This window comes from Spea bombifrons, chromosome 1 (genome assembly GCF_027358695.1).
Source record: "Spea bombifrons isolate aSpeBom1 chromosome 1, aSpeBom1.2.pri, whole genome shotgun sequence".
Lineage (NCBI taxonomy): Eukaryota > Metazoa > Chordata > Amphibia > Anura > Pelobatidae > Spea > Spea bombifrons.
The window spans coordinates 38576175-38591554 of record NC_071087.1 but is presented as its reverse complement, the minus strand read 5'-3'; the positions used below and the strand labels follow the sequence as shown (position 1 = coordinate 38591554).

Sequence of the window (15380 nt, the reverse complement as noted above, 5' to 3'; positions counted from 1 at the left end):
TGTTGTGTGTATGCAGATAAGGTGTACTGCCGATTAGATACCTCTGGATTTCATTTCCAGTTTCACAGGTTTGTAATACTTGAAGCCATTCTATTTTTTTTTTTTTTTTTTTTTTTTTTAAGAGATCTGTTTTGTGCTTAAGTATTTCAGACAGGCTCCATACTTTGTGATAAAGGAGCACCAGGCTTTTTTTTTTTCTTCCTTCCAATACCAGACCAGCTTCTTATTCCTGCAATTACACATGTAATATTCCTTTTTCTTGTCAAACATAAGGTACCAAATATAATGCAATAAAACCTTTTGAAAAACACTTCTGAGTAATTTAAACAGCCGGTGGCATAGGGGAGTTCACTGTTCAGGTCTGACATGAGACTTGGCTGCAGTGAAGGTACTTTATAATAAATGGTGGAGCTCTAGGGAAGATTATTTTACGGACACGCTCAATGTCTCCATGCATGGGTTAAGGTGCAATCTTTCAGACATATTTAATAATTATAATAAGGTAATATCGCAGATGTCAGCCACAGGCTATTAACCCCTTTTCAGGCGATGCCAGTTTTAATACACAGCTGGAAATATAGTTGTTAGTCTTCACATATCACTATGGCAAGAGCGAGCGGCCGGATTGTAGATGTGATGTCAAGTTCCTCAGGGTTGGCTCATTTACAAATGTCTTGGGTAAAGATATTACTACGTCTTACTCCATTAGGCAAAGTCTTTAATATTCTGCTACTAAGGTAATTTCTTTTTATAGATTGAAAGGGTATCTTAATAAGCCCCTTTTTTTCTCTGTCCTATAATGGATGTAATCCAAAGGAAACCTCTGCCGCTAATCGTGTTACTGTGTGGGTAGAAAGAACAGGAGATCTAGGTTATCGTGGCTCAGATATAATTGTACCGTTAACAGAATTCAGCACGTATATTGGCATCCTCGCAACACCCATAACTACAACACTGAACCAAAACACATACCCTGTTTTATCCTAGATGGGATTAATGATTGCCACATAAAAACATATGCTCCAAATTCAAGTAAGTCGTGATGAATTCGGGAAAATCCCTTTTCTGAACAATTTCCAAAAATATTTCAGCTGCTGCGTGGAGCCTGCGTTTCTCCCTAGAAACAGAATGAAAAACAATTATAGCACTCAGTCGCTATTTAAAAAAACTAATAGGGCATTGTAGTTCACATTGGAGGGTTTTCCCCTTTTTTGTTAATAAGCAAACTGTTTATTTGTTCATATTTGGCCCATGGAGATTACATTTGTTGTAATAAACAAATTCAGCCCCTCCTGTTTAGCCATACTAATGTACGCGGCCACCCAACCATGTTTACAGTGTGAAAACGGCGTTAAAACACTTGGCTGCAATGAAATGCACAGGTCAAGAGTCATGAAACTTCTCAGGTTCTGTTTTCTTCAGTATTTTGGAAAGATTAGTTAAGAGTGATTGATGAGTCCTCACCTTTCAGATGCACCCACTGCCTCTTCTAGCTGTAACACCACTTCATTTGTCAGATCATGGACCAGGCTTCTTGTAACTGTTCTGTTGTCATCTTCTAACTTGACCTGATGCCTTATCCATTGCCAGACCTATAGGCCCACAAATGTACATTGTAAATGTAAAGCTACTTAGGCTGTTCAGGCAGACCTCTTCTAGCTGTAACACCACTTCATTTGTCAGATCATGGACCAGGCTTCTTGTAACTGTTCTGTTGTCATCTTCTAACTTGACCTGATGCCTTATCCATTGCCAGACCTATAGGCCCACAAATGTACATTGTAAATGTAAAGCTACCTAGGCTGTTCAGGCACGCATGCTGCCGCACAATAGTGCATCAGCAGGGCAGAGGCGCAGGCAATATATCTATACGCTTCTAGAATCTCAGAAATGTCTCCAATATATACCGTATTGGCTCGGATATAGGCCGCCCCCGTATATAGACGTCACCCTAAAAGTTTGGTGCTTTTTTAAAGAAAAAGTTTGTTTAATAGACATGCTGCCACTCTGCCCCCCCCCCCGAGATATGCTGCCACTCTGCCCCCCCCCCCGAGATATGCTGCCACTGCCCCCCCCCCGATTTATCAGAGCAGACTCCCGTGTGTCTTGCGGGGCCGGCGGGGGACATCTATGCAATACGCGGAAACAACTTCCGGTGCCAGCACTCAGCGGATGTGCCGGCACCGGAAGTCGTATACGCGTATTGCGTAGATGTCCCCCGCCGGCCACGCAAGACACACGGGAGTCTGCTCTGGTAAGTCTTGGGGGCAGAGGTAAAACGCATCGTGCGGACGCTCACCGGCTGCGGCGATGCGCGTAAACAACCTCCGCTGCCGGCATGTCTGCATGATGTGCTTTAACAATGTGATTGTTAAAGCACATCGTGCAGACGTGCCGGCAGCGGAGGCTGTTTACGCGCATTGCTGCTGCCGGTGAACGTCTGCACGATGCGCTTAGACAATCTCCCGTGCCGGCACTCCCACCGTGGAAAGTGCAGGCAGGGGAGGCTGTCTGAGCGTATCGGAGAGTAGGATGCAGGTCCCCTGCACCGCTGCGGGGGATCTGTATCCTAACCCTGCTGCCTGCCCGGCGCCCGGAACTGCATGTCCCGGGCATCGGGCGCTAGACCCCGAATATAGGCCGCACCCCCACTTTAAAGACTTAAAGTGGGGTAAAAAAGTGCGGCCTATATTCGGGCCAATACAGTATATGCTTATTACAGATTGTAAAACACACACTCCCTGCCTTTGCTCAATAACATATCCTTGGAAAATCTCAAGATGTCACTGAGTTTGTACAGTCTTGAAAAGCATACTCTTCATAAAATTATTAAATGAATACTGTGATGTTGAAGAAATTGAGCAGACCACCATAGCATAACTTTTACAAAAAAAAAGCACTCCAGAGCACTATTCCTAAATAGGTAGAATTTATTAATACAAAAACATTCCTTCATCCCACCAATCAAGTACATGGTTTTGCACCAGTGAATTGATTACACAGACATATTAGTTATTAATATAACACCAAACATATAATAAACTTCCTATACTGCTCTTACACACCGGCCCATATACACACACAAGCTTACTGTGTCTCGCAGAATGCATTACACATGGCTATGTGCAATTACATAATAGGCGGCATGTATGGGCATGGATGCAAGAGAAAACACATCACCGAGGATAGATTGCTATTGATTTGCTAGCAATTTAGCTTGGAAGAATAATTCCCAAAATTAAAAGTCTTACCTGAAAGTCCAGGCAAAAGCAAACAGTGCCTCCAGAAATAAATACGACTAAAAAGGCAATTCTTTTCAAAAGCTGATGAAAAGCACATGAAATATCCCATGATATGTTTTCCATCTCATGGGATATGGATTACTGGTTGTCTTACAGACACTGTTATCTGGCATGGTCCAAGTGAAGCGCAAAATAATGAACAATAGAAAACTGTGGTGGAAGGGCTGCATTGTGAGATGAAGAGGATAGAAAGGTTTTGCATGTACTAGACAGAGGTGCACAGCAGGGTTCGATCAAACTTCTCTTGATGTATTAACAGCCATTGGCTCAGCGCAGGCAATTTCTGACTCTTACTATACCTGGGATCTGGATATTTCTGCAGTGGCTGAATCCTCCACCTTCCCACAGTAGAAGAAGTGTCCTTCACCTAAAAAAACATATGGACAGTGTCACGTTAAAGAACCTAGACTTTGGGGAATTAACGATAAGACAGAAGTAACAGTGTTGCCATATTGGGTGGATACACAAGAAATGCTGCTAAATGGCATCTGCAAGGTGTTGCCCAGCAAGGTCTGACTGGCCTACTAGCATAATGGAAGACTTCCCTGCAGGCTACCTGCGGCTGGTGTAGAGGTCAGCTTCCTCCTTGTAGCCTGCAGCCTCAGTGATGTATATTCTAGTAACCCTAGAAGGGCATTTTACAAAATTCGGAGTCTTTAAATCTGAGCCCATGTTCGGTTTTGTGGTCTGCAGCTTACCTTTGAGCCATGCTTCAATGAACTGAATACCAACAGCAATATTATACTTCAGTCCATACAAAGTGACGCCTCCCTATCAAGTGGAAATTGCAGCATTAATTATTTTAGATATATAGAGAAGACGCATGGAAGCTCGCACAGAGATAAAGGCTCCCTGTGTGGTAAGAGGGAGGAGAGCAGGGGGAGGAGAGCAGGGAGAGAAGAGCTGAGGGAGAGACAGAGAAGGGGAGCTGTGAGAGTGGGAGAGTGAGTGTCTGTATATACTGTATGTGTGTGTATAGTGTAGAAAGAGTGTGTGTAAAAATATATGGTGTTGTTGTGTGTGCATTAATGTTTGGAATTGGCATAGGTATGGATGTATTCTGAAAACTGCATAGTGTTAGAGTGCGTATATGTTATTGTATGGTGTCAGCATGAGGGAGTGTATCACTCTATGATGTATGTGGTGGAGTGTCAGGGGTGAGCCTAAATGAGTGGTGCCTAGGAGAGAGGGAGAGAGTATGTGTATAGGTGTAAGTGTATGGTGTTGGAGTGAGTGTGTTTATTAGCGTATAGTGCAAAAGGCGGAATATATTTCATTGCCGCCTTTTCCAGTTGCACAAGACACTGCAGAGGCAGGTACACATACAGGCTGCCCGTGGTATAAGTGGCACCACTCATATTAGGAGGAAAGCCACAAGCAGGCAAGTAAGTTGAAATATAATATGGTATTTATTAAATACTATGTACTATTATATATAATACACAAGGTGCAGGACATCTTACAATTATTATTGAGCTTTACGCCTTTTTTTGGAACCTAACAGTATGTTACGTGATGTTGTCACCAATAAGGGGCCTCGCAAAAGTTAAGTCCCCCTGGACCCCATACGCCCATAGGGACAGCAATACTGGCATATTATTCTAGAATGTTTTGTACTTACAGCAGGCATTGCAAGCAGATCAGACCGTGATATGGAAACATCTGGAATGACGTGTAACTGATTGGGCCCTTTGGTTTGCGCCTGAAAAAGCTAAACCAAGGGCATAAAGCAATCAGCATTCATCAGCCAAAGCTGTAATTTGTCATATACATGTAAATAATGATCAGTTACAAACTAATAGACTGGGGGGTAATTATGCAGAAATTATCTGTTCTCAAAAATATTTTATAATGTAATATATTAAATGTAATATTTTTACATTTAGAATGGTTCTCTCATATAGTAGAAACTGTAATTTTGCCTGCATTCATACAATGTAATAAAAAATAGGAAATACACATACAGTAACGAACGATGTAATACCTCCTGCATAGGTGCAACCAGGTCAATGTCATACACCATAAAACCATCCACTCCTGCCTTGATTTCAAACAATTTTAACCTAGAAATCACAGATAGAGCATTATATATATTTATAATACACTTTGAAGGCATTACTAAATTTGTAGAAAAGCTTTACACACAGTCTCATGTTATTTTGTACCATTTACAAAACCACTAAACATTATTCTCCTGCTTCCTGAATAGGGGAAGAGGTTGGCATCACAGCTGATACTGGTTTACTTGAAGGATGTTCTTCTCAGGATGAGATGTAAAGCTCTGGAATTCACTAAACTGGATTGCTTTTCAGGAAGATCAGTCTATAGTAATTTAAAGGTTGACGATTCAGGGATTATTCTAACTGCCCATGGAGACATGAAAGATTTTTCTTTCTTCTCCCTTATGAGCTAAATTGCCATTTGGATACATACATCATTTGGTGGCTGCTGACAGGGCCTTCTAGTCATCCCCTGTCCGGTCCTGCTTATGACTGATTATGTTAGCTGTAGAAATATATTTTTCACCTTGTGACAGCTTCCATTATGCTTTGGTACTCTTCGCTTTCTTTGTTCTCTGGTAGTAAGAGAGCAGCCATCCCTCCAGTGGCCAGTGCTCCTCTACGATGGCATGTCTGAACCAACAAATCCATGTAACTTTTAAGGAACAGTTTTTCCATATTCACATATTTACTGCGATCAGGCAACAAAAATTCCAAACGGTGGCCTAATATTTTTCAAAATGAAAAACAGAAATGAAAAAAGTAACAACAATACAACAAAACTTGTTTATATATGATAACCAACATCCTCACCAAACTTGTTAACAAAGGAGGCAGCGTAGTCCCATATGCCACAGTTCAGTCCCGCTGAGTGTTCTTTTAATTCATATAGGATTTCCTCCATCTCAAAGGCAGCTAGCACACTCTCTATTAGAACCGTTGCCTTAATGCTTCCGATGGGCAGCTGTAACTATGTGATAAAAGATAAAGAGAACTTTGAAGTACACTGTGTCCAGGGGAGGGCTGGCAAGTGGGTCGGTGGGCAATTGCCTCCTGGGTTGCTGTAATTGATTTTGGGACACTGTTTTGCTTAGGGTGACCACATCAGCCATGTTTTCCAGGACACATATAATTTTTACATATTGCTGACCAGCCTGGATAAAGTGCTGCCCTGCAGTATTGATGACGTATAACTGACTAATTAGTTCCCTTCCATGAGTCTATACATCCCACATACTGCAAGGCAGCACTTTACCTGTGCTGGTCATCCATATGTAAAACTGTGGTCACCCTAGTTTTGCTTGCAATGCCACCTATAGCCACAAGAGTGTCAAAAGTAACCATGACTATAGGCAGCATTTACATGGCTAGAGCATATTAAACAATTTTTTTTTCAACTGGGCCACTTGGCTAGTATTGCCCCCGTGTATTTCTTGCTGCTACCCTACTTTATTTTACATATAAGGTGATAGGATCCTATACATTTGTTTTGAAAGACCTCATATGAGCCAAGGAATAGCTTGTCTAATAGCTTAATAATAACAGTTTCCAAAATCAAATGGAACAATCATAGCTATGTGTCCAAGAGATACTGGTGTCAATATTTTTATATAGAATATTTATACCATGTCTCTTCTAGTGGCACATATATGAAGCTGTTTTATTTTAAATATTTTATTTATTTTGTTTTGTTTAAAGTTCAGCATATATGATGGTTCTTTGTGGATGTGATCAACCCATTCAAGAAGCAGATAAGAGGAAGCCACTGATGACGTATCTACAATCAACTAGACGCCATTTGTAATTTGGGTTCCAGAAACAGTTTTATCGAGTAATGGAGTGAGGGCAAATATGTAACCACTATAAAAAAGAGAAGGTGCAAAACATTTTTCATACATTTTAGGCTGATAAACATATTGTTCAAATGAATCCCTTAACAAGCTAGTCATGTAGACGATCTCACCTTTTCCTCAGTCCAGACAAATATTTTATTCCAAAGTCTGGCCTCTAGCAAACTCTCCACCTAAAGGAAATTAACACAAAAGAAAGTTCCAAAAATTAGACAAAGTTTTCTAAAACAGAATGGCCATTGTATTACTTGATTACCCCTCAGATGCCTGCTAGTCACGTACTAGTCACAAAGGTTTATTCTGAAGGCAGAGAATACAGAGTACAGTCATGTTTTCTGCAAAGTTGCTGTGTGCTCACCTGGGTACAAGTAAAAATATATGCCATATTATATATGCCTCCCAACTGTCCTGCTTTGCGCAGGACAGTCCATATTCTGCCACTCTATCCTGCTGTCCCGCTAAGCTCTACCTTTTGTACATGAACAATGTAAGGAAAATAAAACATACATGCAAAATGTCCCTGTCTAATTAGACCTTGCAACCTAAATTCCTCTCTCTCTTTCCTGCCCCACAATCCCTCTTGTATGAGTATGAGAAAGAGCAGAAAATTGGTTATATATATATATATTGTAAAAGGGTGTGAGCTTCCTGGACTGCGCCATAACTGTCACCTGCGGCTTTCTTCACTCTTCCGTGTATAGAAAACCCACAGACAGGTACAGCTACCTTCACAATTCAAGCTTTCATCCCAAACACACTAAACAAGGTGTCATTTACAGCCAAGCCATCAGATACCACCGTATCTGCTCTGACACTCAGGACCGAGACAAACACCTGGGCGCGCTGGCAGAGTCATTTCAGACGAAGGGCTACAAGGAAAAAACTATATCCAAAAAAATTAAATCTGCTGTAAGAACACCACGGGAAAGGCTTCTAGAATACAAAAAAAAGGATAACACAAGCAGGATCCCTCTGGTAGTTACCTACAACCCAACTCTTGAGGAAATCCGCAAAATTATTAAAGACCTACAGCCGATACTCTCAGAAGACCCCATACTGAAAAAAATATTCCCTCAGCCCCCAATACTGGCATTCAAACAACCACCAAACCTGACGAAAAGATTAGTGCGCAGTAGGGCTGCAACTAACGATTATTTTAATAATCGATTAGTTGGCCGATTATTTTTTCGATTAATCGATTAATCGGATAAAAAAAATGAATGTAAATTTTTCATTTATTTAAAATAATTTACTAAACAAATGATGTTAAATACAAACAGCAGAATAAAAAAACTTTGATAATAAATTTTCTTGTCTTTATTTCCCAACCAGCCCCCCAATATATGCACATTTGAGCCCAGGCTTGCTACGCTGCCTCCCAGACATGCCATGCTGCCCCCCCACATATGCCACGCTGCCTACCACAGCACTCCACGCTGCCTCCCACATCTGCCACGCCACGCTGCCTCCCACATCTGCCACTCCACTCTAACCCCCCCACATGCCACTGTGCCTGATACGCCTTATACCCCCTGAAACACCACTCCATCCTCCCCAGACATGCCACCCTGCCCTCCCCACATATGCCACGCCATGCTGTCTCCCACATCTGCCACTCCACAATGCCTCCCACATATGCCACGCTGCCTCCCACATCTGCCACTCCACGCTGCCTCCCACATCTGCCACTGTGCCTGATACGCCTTATATCCCCTGATACCCCACTCCATCCTTCCCAGACATGCCACCCTGCCTCCCAGACATGCCACTTCTCTACCCCCAGATATGCCACTCTACCCCCAGATATGCCTTATACACCCTGATACACCACTCCGTCCTCCCCAGACATGCCACACTGCCCTCCCCACATATGCCTTATATACTGTATATGCCTTATACCCCCAGATATGTCACTTCACTGCCCCCAGGATTTAGATTCCCCTAAATTAACCCTAAACTCCCCATTAACCATAACTGCCCCTAAATTAACCCTTAACACCCCCTTAACCACAGCATCCCCTAAATTAACCCTAAAGACCCCATCAACCACAGCATCCCCTAAATTAACCCTAAACACACCATTAACCACAACTGCCTCAAATTAACCCCAAACACACCATTAACCACAGCTGCTCCTAAATTAACCCTAAACACCCTATTAACATAACTGCCCCTAAATTAACCCTAAACACCCAATTAACCATAACTGCCCCTAAATTAACCCTAAACACCCCACTAACCATAACTGCCCCTAAATTAACCCCCACCTCCCCTAACTTTCAGTAGCCCAAATATATATATATATATATATATATATATATATATATATATATATATTACATACATACACATATATACATACATACACATTATATATATATCTATACACACATACACATTATATATATATATATGTACATATACTTACAGTTAGATGAGTGTCACAGCCATGTAGTTCTGGCCTGGAGAAGGAAGGGGCGGGGCCAGTTGTCACAGTGATTACAGGGAGGGGGAGTAAGTAGGAGCTGCTGCTGTGAGACGGTGAGTCAGACTAAACGGATTATATAATGAGGGGGATTTTTCAGAGCGTTTGCTCTGAAAAAACCCTCATTTTATAATCGATAATAATCGATTCAACTAATCGATAATGAAATTCGTTGCCAACGAATTTCATTATCGATTATTATCGATTTTATCGATTAGTTGTTGCAGCCCTAGTGAGCAGCAAACTGGCCCCAGAACAGGAGCATACACAGAATGGCACTGTACCGTGCAACAAATCCCGCTGCAAACTTTGCCAACATATATGTGACAGTAACAGAGCCAGTCACAACAACAAAACATACATCATCAAAGACTCTCACTCATGTACATCGGCAAACGTGGTGTACATGATACAATGATCAGCATGTGACAGAGGGTGCTACATTGGAGAAACGGGGCTTAAGCTGCACCTTAGAATGAACCTGCACCGAAGCTCTGAGGAAGACAAATATTCCACCCCGGTAGGACATCATTTCACACAGAACAATCACTCCATCCAAAACCTAAAAATTAAAGTACTCAAAGGAAATTTCAGAGACTATCAGGAAAGAAAAACATTTGAGATGAAAATGATTACACATTTCAACACCATAAAAGAGGGACTTAATGTGGATTCTGGTTTCCTTACACACTACCAGAACTTCATATGAACTTCATCTAAACATCCAATTTGCGTCTAATTGCTGTTATTATCTTTGATGTTTTACTGTGGTTATTGGTTTCCCTAAGTTTATTTGTTCTGCCCCTGGGTTATCTCTCTACCTCTCTGCATTTCTCACCTCCAGACCTATTATTTACGACACCCCACTCACCCCCCCCTTCTCTTATACCATCACTTGTTTTAAGTTGTAACCTCTATCATGTTGATTAGTATAGCTTCGGACCTGATGAAGGGAGGATAACTCTCGAAAGTTTGTCTTTTTAATATTATGTTAGTCCAATAAAAAAGGTATCACCGCATACTCTGCAATACTCTATTTTTTGACATCGTATAATCCCCCCCACTACCACCCTATCTTAAATATCGAGTATGGGGGCCTCGATGACAAATGAAGGCCAGAAGATGGTAATTATCTTTAACGTCATTAATGTTGGCTAGAGAAATACCTTAGATAAATAGAAGAAAGGGCCACTTTCACTTTCATATAGTCTTCTTCCAGTATGGAACATCAGCAAACCGTAATCAAACAAGGGGCCTGGGATTTCCCTGCCATTTACCTGTCGGCAAATGTAAGATGGTAAAGATGTTTGATTTACCAAAAGGCAGCTCCTGGAAGACCACAAGAATTCTAAAATGACATATAACCAATTTAAACAACGGCATTTAACTAAATTCAAACATAAGAATGACTTTTGTATTTGTTGGCAATCAGTGGAATTAGTGTTGGTTGTTGTTTAGTTGAATAGTAAACATTGTGGAAGATTTGTGTCTCAGACTGATTATCCACCTGATTTCTGTCTTCATGTTATTTCCCTTTTTTGACCAACTTTTACACAGTCTGTCTGAAACAATCAGCAATGTAACAATAATGGAAACTGAATGGGGAGGAATAAACAAGTAGATCCAGACAAAAGAAAGAAAAGCTAATTTCCCACATGGTATCCACATGAGGTGGGTTTTTAATAGTATATAGTTTATTTTAATTTGTATACTCAGTTACATAAGTTTATTTAGTGTATACACAAGCACAATGTAGAATCTGATAAAAGACCTGCTTTAGTTCATCCAATGAATAGTATGTCGTTCTATGATTTCTTTTTGGCTTTAAATCTTACTTTTGGAATCAATATTATATTTTAATGACTCCCTTACTTTTTGTTTACAGTTCTATGAGAAACAGATGATTTCATATTAGCAAGGGGCAATGAATACATTACCAGCATGTTGTGCTCAACCATGTTCCATGCCCTTGGTCTAAGCATTAATACAGGAGCTTTGGAAATCGGGGGTATGCCTGAGAGATAATACATACATATAGACATCAGTATAACCATTAACTAGCAATAAATAATATTATTGATATTAAGGTCATATACACTTTATGGACAAAAGTATTGGGACACCTGACATTACGCCAACATGGGCTTCTATAATATCTCATTCTAAATACATAGACATTATTACGTAGTTGGTTATAATAGCGTCCACTCTTCTGTGAAGGCTTTCTACAAGATTTTGGAGAGTTTCTGTGGGAATTTTTGCTCATTCATCCAGTAGAGCATTTGTGAGGTCAGGCACTGATGTTGGATGAGAAGGTCTGGCTCGCTATCTCCATTCCAGTTCATCCCTAAGGTTTTCAATGGGGTTGAGGTCACGGCTCTGTGTGGGTCAGTCAAGTTCTTCCACATCAAACTCATCCAACCATGTCTTTATGGACCTTGATTTGTGCACTGGGCATAGTCATGCTGGAATAGAAAATGGCCTTCTGCAAACTGCTCCAACAGTTTGAAGATAACATTGGCCAAAATGTCTTGGTATGTTGAAGCATTAAGACTTTCCTTCACTGGAAGGAAACCCTGATTTTAATAATTAAGAGGTGTGTCCCAATACTTTTGTCCATATAGTGGTACACTTATAATCAAAGTCCCTGTTGGTGTAATGGTCAATTGTCCCAATACTTTTGTCCATACTGCAAGTATGTATAATGCAACAACACACAAGTACTATCCTAAAATGTTAGAATTTTAGTATTATCTGTTGCCTTGTACAATTGTGTAGCGTTTTGATGGTGTATGAAGGGGCAATGATTACTAGAGAAAAAACAATCCAGAATAGGGCTAGCATCCTCACTCTTGGGAAAACTAGGGTGTAATTTGGAGTGTTTTTCTGTGTTTTCATTATCGGTTTGTATAAGATTAAGTTAAATCTAGCATGGGACAGACATCAACCCTATAGCTAAATAACTTACCTGGAACCTTGTCGTACACAACCTGGTATATATTAAATATTCCTTTGATCTGATTGAAGAAAGTTGGACAATTACCATCATCAAAATCTACCTAAATGGAAAAAGCCATATAATTAGTTATTCTGTATTACTTTGGCTCAACTTTCTTGTACCTGTGTTACACTTCATGAGAGAATGGCGAACTACAATAAATTGGATTCTTCAGCCCATTTTCTTGAGACACAGAATTTTAAAGCAGATACGAAACACTCAACTGAAGTCTGTCTGTTTTTTACCTACTCTAAGACCTCAAGCATTATGTGGTCCTTGTCTTATGTTGAAGATATCTTTAGAGTATGTAGGGGGAGAATGTCTGAAACATCTCTTGCCTATAGCCCTATAAACCCTATGTTTATTTCCCTACAATACATTGCCCTCTACCACCCCTACTAGAATCCCATTCCACATATCTACCACCTTTTAAGCCTTCTATTCTCCTAGTTTTAGAATAGCATTTATGCTCCTAGCATCTATGCTCTTTTTAAATACATGTCTTCCTTTCTGTAATGTGTTTAACCTTTTTGCATACCTGTATGTTTCTATCCTTTTTTGCATCCTTCTTCCAAACAAAGCAGGTTAAGATCTTTTAAGATAATTTTATCTTAAAAGATAGCGGGGGCAATATTTCACTAGAGTGCCTCGTGTCTAATTTATATTTCCATTATACCGCGCCGCAAGCCAAAGGTTATCAACATGACAGAACATGAGCAGAAGGTTATGGACACCCTTTTGTATGACCTACACAAGTTGGGGTGCTGTGGCTTTGTGGCTCTTATTTAACTTTTCCTTCCGATCAGGCTTGGTGAATGCACTAGGTGAAAGCTAAGGGCTTAAATATAATTAAACACTTATATATGGCAGTCAAACAGTGGCACAAATTTTGGACTATGTAGGAAGAGGGCAGCTGTAGAGATGTAGCTTTCTTCAATACCCATTAAAGAATGCATATTAAAGTACTCACAAAGTAGTGGCGCTGACAGGCAGAGCAAACTGTCCCTTTAATTCTTTAACCCAATGCAGATACAATGGTTGGAAGAGAAGATTTATTACACTCTTGTCTTTGTTTTAACTTTCTAATAGTTGAGGAAAAACATCTTCTTTTCAGAATACCTGAACGCCTTGTGCAGAAGACAGCAAAGCTTTGTGGAAGCGTTCGGTTTTGCACGGTGCGGTGTCCCCAATATCCACGTGCCTTTTCTCCAGCCTTCTTGGAACAGGGGACACTTTCCAGCTTAAATCATTTCTAATGCGGGAATTCTCCAGAGCAAAATCAGGATAATTATTGGTCAGATCAAGTTGAACTTTCCGAGAAATGCGATGCCACAAAATCTGTAAATATTAAATATTAACTATTATAAAATCATATTTCTTGGAAGTCAATTCAAGAAAACATAGGACGGTGTTCATTTTGCATTTACATGTTATGACGTGAAGACCTACGATGCAAAAATAAATACAATGCTTATGCTATGTGATTAATATCTCATCATTAATTATACTTTAAAAAACCTACCCTTCATTACACTGCTGCTTTGTAAAATACAAAAAGTACTGTCGATACCAAAGCGGAAAATTCCAATAATAAAGCTTTACACTGTTTTAAACACACATTCACACTCATACACATACCATTCTTAAATTGTGATAACACAATGTACATTTTTTAGCAGATAAAAGAGACAATGGTAGGAAGAATGTGTAGAACAGAGTAGGGAGAGCAGGAGAGAAGGCAGATGTCAGGAAGAAAGAAGAGCGTCCAGATGTTAGAGGATAGATTTATAATGAGGATAAAACTGGTGTGTGAGATTATATGAAGTGTTTTAATTATGCATTATACAGGGTCAGACAAGCTTTTCTTGCAGCGGACACTTATTGAGTTGGCTAGGACTTAAGTGACCAATGCATGATAACATCAGGGACTCTAGATCGTAAGCTTGTTTCCTCAAATGTGGTTTCTGTAAGTCAATTTGTTATGTCATATAATGGAAAAGGAAGGATCTACCTCAAAAAAACAAGTATAGCATAGGTTTAAAAACAACTCACCTTATCAACATCTTCATTAAATGCACATGTAAGTTCAACCAAAAATTGGATCGCATCCGGGGTGAGAAGGGTATGGAACTCAGATTCCAAGCCTGGTGGAGGATGACTCAAATCCACTTTATCCATATCTAGTGATAAAATTCATCCACAAAGAGGAGTTACACTGTGCCACCACTCTTACCTTCCTTTTTATTACAGATTTAGTCATCTGAAATGGCCAGCCATAAGACTACAGTGCTGTCTAAAGACCAAAAGGTTCACCTGAGAAGTCTGCCCGGCCCCAAATAAATAAATAAAGGTGGTGGAATTTTCAATTTCACAATCTGGTAAAAGACATTTTATTAGCCCAAATCTAATGCAGCTCTTATAAATATGCCACCCGCTTGTCATTCAGAATATCAAACCCTTTTGATCTGAGGGCCATTGTATAATGCTAGTCGGCCGATTATTCTGCTGTTAGCGTCTGTAAAAATAAATCAGTTCGCACATGGCGTTACTACGTTGAAATTGTGGCCATAAAAATACATATTATGTAGTCAGAGCCATAAAAATACTCACTGTGTTCTGCACGGTTGCTGTGTTAGGAGTATCATGAGTCAGATTCTGAAGTGCAAGTGCGTTCCTATCAATATTTAACAGTAATGTCCACAGACTTTGAGCTTTGCAAGCTTCCCACACAAGAACACTGTTTGT

The 15380-nt window shown here is 40.2% G+C and overlaps 1 protein-coding gene across 1 annotated transcript; it reads right to left on the bottom strand.

The window, feature by feature from the left end:
• Positions 1-872: 872 nt before the first annotated feature.
• Positions 873-14813, bottom strand: LOC128484709 (malate synthase-like). The gene is made up of 14 exons (XM_053461204.1): positions 14688-14813; positions 13755-13973; positions 12606-12696; positions 11575-11651; positions 10804-10914; positions 7266-7325; positions 6116-6272; positions 5829-6027; positions 5287-5365; positions 4924-5013; positions 4001-4073; positions 3602-3669; positions 1465-1592; positions 873-1117 (listed from the first exon to the last, which is right to left on the bottom strand). Exons 1-14 carry the CDS (start codon positions 14811-14813, stop codon positions 994-996), a joined length of 1602 nt encoding a protein of 533 aa, XP_053317179.1. The 3' UTR covers positions 873-993.
• Between the last annotated feature and the right edge of the window lie 567 nt (positions 14814-15380).